The 11,242-nt window shown below is 43.1% G+C and overlaps 1 protein-coding gene across 4 annotated transcripts in view; it reads left to right on the top strand.

Annotated features, from left to right (window-relative positions):
* The window catches only part of LOC123320245 (LIM/homeobox protein Lhx5), a 37,196-nt gene extending 30,947 nt beyond the window's left edge, over positions 1-6,249 (top strand). For all 4 annotated transcript variants that reach the window (XM_044907500.1, XM_044907501.1, XM_044907499.1 and 1 more), the window contains 2 exons: positions 4,823-5,102; positions 5,207-6,249. In XM_044907500.1, the coding sequence (XP_044763435.1) occupies positions 4,823-5,102; positions 5,207-5,406 (480 nt within the window). In that variant the 3' untranslated portion in view covers positions 5,407-6,249. The remainder of the gene's footprint in view (positions 1-4,822; positions 5,103-5,206) is intronic.
* Positions 6,250-11,242: the final 4,993 nt, after the last annotated feature.

Consider the following 11,242-nt stretch of genomic DNA (forward strand, 5'->3'; position numbering starts at 1 on the left):
ACAAGTTTGAAAGTCGCAAATGTAGATTCGAATGCCATTCGGCAAGTGCTGCGTTTTCTTTACGACGACGTCGGCTCCCATTCTAACCGACCCGCGTCTTGGTGTGTGGTTAGTCCCCGATGGTTTCGATACAATCCAGACTCGGGTACGTTGTGAGGTCCCATCTGTCGAGGAACGACGCGTGAAGAACTGGCGGCGCCAGGAGTTAAATTGAAGACGCCGCGACGTTCGAGACGTTGAGATGATGGATTCGATAATTAACTGTTGGAGAAGGTGATGGAACATATCTTGGCCTTCATTTCCTCCTTGAAGTTCATCTTGAGTTCTTGTGGGAATGATTCGATACTGAAAAAGTTGATTATTGACGTTCCTTGCAAAATCGCTCCATCATTGCATCAGTCTTGTCTATCGACACTAAATGTTTTGCCTTACTTTTTTACATATGCGTTTCTTAAACTCTTGTGCATTCTCATTATACATTTTTAATCTTTTCCAAAGCCATTCCATTACCTGTTTCTTTCAACTCTTTCTTTATTCTCACTATACGCATGGTCTCACTTCCAAGACAGAAAAATCACACTCTGACATCATTTCCATCCGAACGCTAGGTATCTTTTTTTCTCATCGGTCAAACAACGCATGTCCCATATACCCAAACCATAGAAAAACGTGACAATTCGTCATAGAAAGTGCGGTTCGACACAATCCGTACCAGAAAAAACCGGAGGTCGTTTCGAGACCGCATAAACGGAGTACGTGATCGTTTAAGATCACTCCTATCGGTGAAAAAATGGCCGCGTGAATAGGTGAAGGCGATTCTAGGCAAAAAATCGCGCAAAGTTTCACGGTTTGAAGCAGCGTGCAAGGTTCTGGTCAGGATAGGAGAGACCTTGGACGCGGTTCTTCGAAAAATGCACCGTCGGTAGTGGTGCATTTCAATGACGGCACCGACTTCTTTAGTACCCATTACTTGAGTCAATGATAGGAAATTATGGGATCGCACCCGGAGATTTCAATGATAACGCGGTTAGAATGACAAAATCGCTCTTAATTGTTATTATTATTCTCTCCGTCATTTTTGTAATATTAGAAATATGTACTTGGAAAGGGGACAAATTGGGACATCCGGAAACAGAATGCTACTCAGTCGAAACAAGCAATTAACAGTGTGGTGTCTCGGTCAGGGAAGAGATTGCAGATTCGTCTGTACAGGGTGTTCCCTTGAAATACACCCTCAATGGTTCTCGAGTGTAGAGAAACCAATATTTGTGTCACCCTCATCACGTTCTCTCCATTCATTTCACATATAGTACATATTTCTCTGCATAAACTATTTTCGTGGTTCCAATTACCACAACTGACGCGAAGACCGAAAAGAAATGCAATTAAGAAACGTCAGCCACCCATTTTGGCTTGGGAAGTAGCTGAGCAATCTGGATTTCAGGGATTCTTCCTGGATTGGTAATTAACTTTGGAATGCTCGGAATGAATAGGGAGAGTACTTTCGTTTGAAAGCGTGTCTCTTCGGCTGACAGGGAAGTCAAATGCATATGTCTGAAATTGGATCATCTGGAATGATGGCTTGAGGAATAAGACTACTCGAAAAATACGATTCTTTTCACCTTTAGCGATGATCATCCATGATGTATCTGTCTGTTTATATTCATTTAGCGAGTTTAATCACCACCTACTCATAATTCCAGGTTATCCCAACGGTTCAGCGCCTCCATCCACTAATTCATCGGCGCGACCCCTTATTTCAAACACGCAATAGCCCCGAGAGGCACGAATAAGTGAAACATTCGTAAAAATCACTATATTCTCGGTTCATTAGCGCCCCTATCATTAACCGGTTGAAAGGAACCCCTCTGGAAGGTCCCAAGACCAAGACGATTGATCGGAGGAGGCCGCAACAACCTGTAATTATAAAGGAATGCGCGAGACGACGACGGCCTGCCGGCCTCGCAGAACCGCCACCCCTCGCATTTATCTCGTTTTTCTAGGAATTTCTATAAGTTCACGGTCCGGCGGTTCTGGAAGCTAGGACTTGTGGGAGTATGGGTCCGGAGGTTCGGTGATTAATAGAGGGCCGACGGGCGTGCATTCGTTCTGTTCTGCCGTACCAGCTGGATTTTTAATGACCTTATAGGTCGAAAATGAGAGAATTCGACGGCGCTGATCGATCTTTCTCGTTTCGTTCGTTTTTTGAACGGACCATTGGTAATGAACGGTAAAGAAACGTTGAAGCTGTGACGACAACAACAAAAGAAGAACATTTGAGAGTCAAATAAAGAGTGTAAACAATTCATTATCCTTTTCAGGGTTAAAAAACGACGCTCTTAACTTTATACCAAGAGAGAAGCGATAATTTTCTATACTAGAACACAAAAAAAAAGTTTAATAGACCAGTGAATAATGACTCATAAATCACTAGGGATTAATGAATGTTCCGATAGACAATCTGCGAGTTATGGATCATTTCCACGTGTGAGGCGTATATATTACTTCTTGGAGTTGAAGATGGTTACTTAACCTCTCTATTTTCGTATTTGAGCTAAGTAAAATTGCGTTTAAACGGAAAAGAAGCCGGTGATCTCGCTTATCGGAGCTCGAAACGGACTAAATCGTCATGTGGCGCCCCCTAACAACTTTTAGAACCGTCGACGATTTCGGCATATTTTCGGTTGTCCTTCGGTCGTATCTCGTACGTCCCAAGGTCGCGTTTAACGATCGGGACTCTCTGTCGGATTCGCGGAAAAATCCCGGCCATAAGTTCCCGTCCGTCTGACATTTATATTTTCCGCCGCGAGAGAGAGAAACGGGCATAAACCGACCCGACCGTCCGGACGAGCGGTCCTTACGGTCTCCCTAACACCTGAACGTATAAAATATCTATAAAGTCGTAAAACAGATATTAAAAATAATATTTATATATGTAAAAAAGGACCGCCGTCCGTTTTAACGGGCCGTAGGTGACTTGTTTATTGCGACCGCCGACGTTCGTAGAACTCGGAAGGCCATGAATCGGCCCGGTAATCCTCGTGTGTGTGTGTGCTGCGCGCGCGGCATTAGCGCGCCCGTTTCGTTTTTCGACGGTCGGCGTCCGCGCCGTAAATTATCCGGACGGTCGTAAACGGCCGCCGTAAATCCCGAGGGAATGGGACTACGGTACGACGAAAACTGACGTTTTTTCGAGAAAAAATATCGACGATAAATTCTCTTTATGGCGCGTTTTCGGCCGCTGGCCGCTCGTCCGACGATCGAGGGGGCTTTGGAATGTAGAAATCCGAACCGTTTATACTGAACGGAATTGAGAGAACCTACGAAAATCCTTCCAAGTCAAAAGACGCGATATGTAATGATAAAATAGAAAATAAAAGATCCACGAACAGACCCTTGTGGGACTCCAGTGACATTTTTTATTCGGGGACGATTTCTGTAAAAGTCGCTTATATACTGAGTCTTTGGATGGTACAAATACAGTAGAGTCTTAAGATCGGCTCGGTTTAAAAGATACAGGCTGTTGAAAAACCATAAAAAATTGTATTTTTAGTTCTATCTCACAAACGGTTTCATCGAATGAAATGAATTTCGGAATATAGTTCTTCATTTATCTGTTGAATCTTTTTCAAATACAGGATATCACCCACGTCTTCCAGTTTTCTCATTGTGACCATTACGTACCATGAAAATACCAAAAATTCAAAGAACCCAACTTTGAAACTAAGTTTGACGCTATCTAATGAATATTTGAACGTTTTATAAAATAAAAGTATTCTTCATATTTTCTCGTATAATGCGCCGTTTTCGAGTAATTTGAAAAAAAGATACATAAACAACTTACTGACAAAGAATCTCAGCTATTTTCAAATCGACAGCTTTGACTAGAAATATGTAAATTGATTGACGCGACACGTCGTCAATCAATTTACCTACATATTTCTAAGCTAGAATTCTACGGCAGTTCCTGAAATACCTGAATTCTTTCACGCTCTTCACTTAGGTTAGCCATTATTGCAAACTGATAAGGATTAACTCCTCTCTGATATCCAGAAATAGTAATTCCTTCCCTCTGTTGGCCCAAAAAGTATTATTAACTCACAATTTAACCGAAACAATGTTGTTTGACATCGAATGAATTGCCTGCTTCTTATTCAGAAATAAGCATAATCTATTAGATCGTTCATCATTTTTCCACATTATTTGTTGAACAATATTGCTTCTGAAAACAATTTTTCTTTATTCCTTGTGTTGTTACAAATGTTGAGAAAGAAAACCCATAAAAAGTTCGAAGAATCTGATCAATTTTAACGTTATCCTCCCCCATACTTCCTCATTCGCCCCCTACAAACTCGCACAATAACAATAGTACGTACAAAGCCCATCGGGGTTGACTTCTGACCTAACAAGCCAATATATTTATATGACGAGCTCGCCGCAATCCAGAATTATATACTGGGGTGAGTCGGCTAACCGACTAATTTTCCAATTTCGTGTACAGATGGCACATGAAATCATAATTCCTCGTAATAACGGGCGAACCTGCGACGAGGCCACTGTCGGCGACGACTCTTTGTGTCACCACTTGTTACAATATACGTTTTCCATTGTTACCTTTCTCCCCCATCGTTCGAAGAGGGTGGATCGACAGTATGTCGAATAAAATAGACTCTCCCTACGTGAAAATACAGTCAATCTCGACTTCTACCTCATTTATCGGCGATCTAAGATAACGGGTATTCGGCATGGTTCTCTTCTTGGGCCCACAATCTTATTTGACCTTCGATTATCGCGGCTTTAACGTTTTTTTCGCTTGTTCCAGGTGTGGTTTCAGAACAAGAGGTCGAAAGAGAGACGACTGAAGCAGCTGACGTCCATGGGAAGAGGCCCGTTCTTCGGAGGATCGCGCAAGATGAGGGGTTTCCCGATGAACCTCTCCCCGGGCGGTTTAGAAGACGGACCGCCCGGTTTTCCGTATTTCGACGGAAAATTCGAATTCGGCTACGGAGGCCCGCCGTTCCATCCCCACGACGCACCCTTCTTCCCCGGACATCATCCCGGTAACGGGGGACCTGGACAAGGCATGCCCTTCGGGCAGGGAGGTGAGTCTCTTTGACTTTTCCTTGTGTCACGCTCGACGAGCGTTAGGTGGAAGATCATCGATAGAAGTGTCTGTACGAATCGCTAAAACTAGTTTTTCTTGCAGGAGGACCGATGGATCATGGTCCCATGCCCATGGGCGGCGATTTCGGGGGGATACCGGGGGAACAGGGGCAGTTCATGCAGCAGGGACCGCCCGACCAGATGATGCAAGGGAACGGTGGTAGGGGTAGCAGTCCAGAGTTCATGACTTCCGGTGGATTCGCCGACAACCAGCAGCAGTTGAACGAGGGTCTTGTTTGGTAGCTGGCGAAAGCTCTAGCCAAGAGGGCTAGAGACTGAGACCGACAAAATGTACATAGCATAGATGATTATTTGTAAAAAAAAACAACCTAAGGCATCTTGGTGACAGAAAGAGTCACGTCCAAAAGGGTAGAACGGAAAATAGGCTCGGATTCGCCCAATACTTACAGGGTAATTTTAAAATGACGAGATAAAGTGAAGGGTGAAAATTTACCTTCCTATACGCCCTGAAATGATGATGAAGTGTTATATATTTTATTTGTTAAGTTTCCTGGATCGTTTCACTAGACCCTAATTGAGTTTCCTCCTAATTATAACTATTACATGTGCAATGTTACTTAAGTTATTCGATTTTAACCCCAATCCCTCACGTTCAGAACGGTAGAAGAGTAGATCCCTATCCATGTTGTAAATACGATCTCCGTCACATTCAAATTTTTATAAAACGATGATTGGTTGTAAATAAGGAAGAAATTGGAGTTGTTGTTTTATAAGATATCGAAATGTTATAACTGTAAATTACTGTCCTTCATACCGAGAGCCACCTATTGTACATTTTTTTAAACGAGAAAAGTGCCAATAACACTGCAGTGATTCTTTTTGAAAATCCGTTATCGTGAAGACTTGCAGCGATGTATAGTCCGAGTGGCGGACGAGGGTCGAGGTGCTTTTGCTTCCGAATATCCGTATCGAGTATTGTTTCGTTTTAGGAATAACAGGAATAGGATGAAGAGAAAATTATCTGTACAAAACTTCGCATGTAAAAAAGGCTACCAACCCTATCATTATAAATGTATATTGTTAATTATAGGTGTACTAAATATCAATAAATGCAATTCTATACGATGTGTTCGTTTCAATCCAAATACCCAACGAAATTCTGATGAAAAATCAGTAAAAGAAAATTAAAAGTGAGACACAAAAAAGTGTTGAAGAGGACAATGGCCAAAAATTTCTAATTGTAGGTTCAAAAATGCTCGACTAAAACAGAGAGCCCAAAGTGGAAGAACATTATCGTCTGTTAACATAAAAAACCGATGGCTAACTCGATGGGTAGCAACTTTCAAATCACATTACCTTACCGCTGTCAAGGTTACGCTAATGAGGATAATATGATCTGTAAGCCCATTAAAACAAATTCCTTTCCAAACGCACCCTGAGCCACCACCGAAAAGAGTTGTGGACGTCATGAAATGTTGTCATGAATTATATTGTTGGCTCAATTCTCGCCACAGCAACGTTAGCCATCAGACGAAATCTGGAGTCATACGTGATGGATTTCCATCTATGTGTTCTCCTGTTCGAGAGCCCAAAGATTTCTCAGAAGCGCTGCTCCCTGCTGAATCGAGGGTACCTCAAATTTTTTGCCCCTAAATTGAATGCAATTTCGGATTGTTTGAACAAAAACCATCCTACCGGAAGCTTGCCAGAAGGGGTCGATCTTGTGCAAAGATTGTAGCTCTTGCTCTTCAAGTCTCATGAATATATGCAGTACTTTCACGCCACACTTTGCAAAACTCGGACTCAACTCAGAAATGAACAAAAAATGGCCGACATTTCTGTGAGAAATCATGTCATATGTCGAAAAATTCTGCTTCTACCATCGATGGACCCCGAAAACGGTATGCCCCGCCGTCGGCCCGTTAAACGTTGCAATTTGCCCACGCCGATCCGACCTACCTTAAAAACTGTTATTTGCCGGTATTTTTAAGGACGCAAAAGGGGTCATTTGGGCCGTTATCGGCCGTAATTTACCCGGGACTCGCGTATTTGAGTTAAATGTTTAATTGACAGCATTATGCCATTATAATAATCCGGCCCAGTTTCGGCGGTCCCCGCATAAACGGTCCAGAAGATGATGGATGTCGTCTGATGATAAGGCCGGGACGGGCTGGCGACGCGCAACAATGCGAATTCGGCGCTGAAAATTGGTCCGAATGTTAGACGATTTGCGAACTAGGTAAAAAACGGCACAGGCCCGAAGCGGTTTGCGTTCCCTCGCCCCACGGTGACTTAATTATGGTATTTTCGTGAAATAATGCACCGTAGGAATGAGGCACGTTCAAAAAGACTTGTTAAAGTCGAAAATACAAAAGTATTCGCGCTTCTAAACAAGTACAGGGAGTTTCCCGATCTCCAACGCTCCGATACAGAACGATCGATGCGACTCACGTGATTCTATAGAACAGAAAAGCGAGGGTGTAACTTCCTAATGGTTAAAAGGCAGGTTCTGTGTGATATCCGAACACGTTATTACAATAATCTGATTCGAAGTCGTGCTTTAGGGTTGATAATTATTGTTGTTACAGTTCTGTTGTTTCGTTTCGTGAATTATGATTGAACGATCCGTTCGTTGCCAGAGAACGTCGTGTTAGCATTTCAAGGTACAGAGCGTAATCTGTTGCTGGAACTCCCGTTTCGTGACAATAATAAAAAAAAAATTGATAGTTTCTTCCTGAAACTTTTCAAAGACACCAGATAACTTTAGTATGATTAAAATCGTACAGATCTCTTGAATTAGGTTTAGCAAGAACTGCGATGCTCTTATAATATAATATTCTTACTCTCGTATAAGGCACCTATACCCATATAACTACAAATGTTCGAATTTGTTTACAGAAACGCATAAGCGAAGACCGAAAACTATAATGGTTTACAACCTATACCCGCATACTCATACCGATATACTCGTCCTGTATCCTATACCCCATACAAATATACCCATACACATATATCCTCACACCATACCTTATAATCGTACCCATATACCCGTACCCTATAACCATACCCCAACAACTATATCCGAATTCCCATACCCTATACCCATATAATAGTACCCATATACTAATCCCCAACATCTATACCCGTATTCCCATACCCATATAATCGGACCCACATATCCGTGGCCCATACATATAAATCCATATACCTATACCTGTTTATCCATACCCAATAATCGTACTCCTATAACTGTACCCTATACTCATACCCTACATCTATATGTACCCATACTATATTATCATACCCATATATCAGTACCCCATACCTATATACATATATATACCCGTACCCCAACATCTATATCCGTATTCCCATACCCATATATCCGTACCCCATACATATAGACCTACATATACCCCTACACCTTTACCCATCTCATACTTGTATAATCGTACCCATATACCCGTATCCCATACCTATTCACCTAGAGTAGTACCCATATACTCATTTCCATATGAAAGTCATACCCTTATAGTCTGTCGCTTCGATAATCTGCTTATTATGAAAATGTGATAGTTCAATTTTGTTTTCAGATACTATAAGGGATTGACTGGTAAAGTATATACGGGTATAGAAGGTTATTAACCATAAAAGACAACGTTATATCCGATTATTGTCCAGGGTAGAAGAAAAGTATGTGTATTCACAGAAGAGAAAAGGAAGATCATGATACTAACGTTTTATACTATGAATATAGAACTCGGATGAGCAACAAGAAAAGTTCTGGAATTCCTAATAACAATCTCTCATGCCATAGACCCAAAAGAATACGAAACGACAAGTCAACCATGAAGACTACCATTTCTATGACGCGATAGACCGAAAGACTCGTTTCTCCCGATATTTCTGGTCCCATTTGGTACAGAGGCTTCGTTTTCGAACTGCGGGTGGCAAAACGTCCCATCTTCTTGTCCATCTCGAACGATTCCGACCAAGGAACAACTCAATCTTTCCCCGATCTAACCTAAAACTGACGTACGCACATATGTCACCTGTCAACCCGCATAAAAGGGCGAGTCTTGCGGTCACGTCAATCCCGTCCCGTCATTATCCCGTCAAGAAGGACGGAGGAGGGACAGGTGTCTTCATTAGTCATTCATCTCGACGACGACGATCGCGTTTTGTCTTCTTGCGACACGCAAAGGTCGAGCACGCCACGATCATCGACGGTTCCTGAATAATTCGACGTCCGGTTGACAGCCGCGTAACCACCGAAGAATTTCTTCGAGAAAAATTCTCATTTAACGCGAAACACGCCCATCGCCATCTGTACTTCCGAAGATCACACGAGAGGGCCGACGAGACGACCTCGAGATCTGCGCGTATCTGCGTCTCGCATCTATGTGAACTTTCCCGAACGCGCCTCCGATAACATCGTCCACAGAAAACGGCGGACCATAGAGAAACGGGTCGGCGGGGGCGCGTTCCGTCGTCGTCGTCACGTCTCCGGGAGCACGTTTCATGGCCTGCCGTGTCCGCTACTCTATAATTACCGGCCGTGGTCCGTTCGTTAATGACACGGCGAGGAGGCCGCGGACTGCGAGCAGCGCGGTTTTCGTCTACACATACCGATTAACGTCGATTTTTTCGTGCGACACTGGGGTCAAGGGAGAAAGGGGCGACCTCTGGAAGCGGAGATCTCGATCTTCGGCAAAAAAGTCGAGGAAATTTTCGAGAGTTGAGGCTGTAACTGGACCACGAGGCACTCTGAGATCTACCCTTAAAGTCTCCGTCAACTGTGTGAGCTAAAAACCTCGGTTGTGCACGGAAATGAACCTGGGCCATTCCCATCTTCATCTCAACCTCTTCACGACTCGACCTCATCAATTTCTAGTCTTCGAAACTCCCTCATCTTCCACCCATCTTCCCACGGCCCTGCAATTTACCGGTACCATGGGAACACCTCCCAACTACCACCGCAGCAACCCTTTTTCCATAGATTTCATTCATTTTCGAGTTATCTGTTCGCCAGGCCGGGCCACGTTAATTTCATTGAGAAGATGGGTTTTCTGTGGCCCGGGGGGGACAGATCCACGTTATTTATCGTCCGCATCGGTATCGACAACCTGCAATTTGCGCTACCTCGACGGGTCCACCGCGTTTTTTCGGGTCGCGATCGAAATTATCATAAACAAAGGTAAGGCTTCAAAGTTCCTAGCGGGATGATTGTTGATTGATCGCCCGAATAGCGACCGTGTTCTAATTTGATAGTTTTCGGGCTTACGGTGTTCATCATGGGCCGGCCGGTGGCGATCTTATGAATCGTGAGAGGACGTTACGTTAGGTTTGATTCGAAGAATTATCAATGACCAGCAAGTACCATAGTTACTCCATGTAGTATGACTCTCTTTATGTTGCGAAATGCCCATGACTACTGTAATGAATCCCAGTTTTCTGAGGAAAATTGGAGTTCATTTTAGTGCATTCCTTTCATTTCATATTTCCGCGTCATAAGTGTTGAATCCGAAATCTCTTCTTTTCTATCAGTCATGGCGCGTAAGCCCTTGGGGTAGAGAATAAGAGATACCGCTCGTCGTCAGTGAAATCCCGTAGTTGCGCTAAAAATAGACCTTTTCTTCGCTATCAGTCATGGAGCGTTATAGCCCTTGGGGTAGCGAATAAAAGTCTTGAATAGATCCGCCCTGGTTGTGTTTCTTTTCATTGGAGAAATACAATTAATTACAACCCGATACCGTATAGCAAGTAATTTCACTTCGCGAGGTCATCCTTAGTATTCATTTCGTCAGTTCTGGTTGGCGCATTTTATTGAACAACCTTTAATTTTTCACTGTACCTGGTATAAACTTTATAAAGTGCTCGTGACCGGATAGAATTTCACGAATGTATGTTTGCTGATAGATTCGCTCATATTTCATACCTACACATATCTCTGTTGTACATATAATCAGTTTCCGAAGGTCTGAATAAACTAGTACATAATTTGATTTTGACTACTTCATTATCGCTACCACCCTAGATAACAGCGAACTCTGTCTCCGACTAGCAGCTACTCTGGTAGGTTTGCAATTCTTCCTAGTGAAAAGAATAGCTGGCGCTC

This window comes from Coccinella septempunctata, chromosome 9, assembly GCF_907165205.1.
Source record: "Coccinella septempunctata chromosome 9, icCocSept1.1, whole genome shotgun sequence".
Taxonomy (NCBI): domain Eukaryota; kingdom Metazoa; phylum Arthropoda; class Insecta; order Coleoptera; family Coccinellidae; genus Coccinella; species Coccinella septempunctata.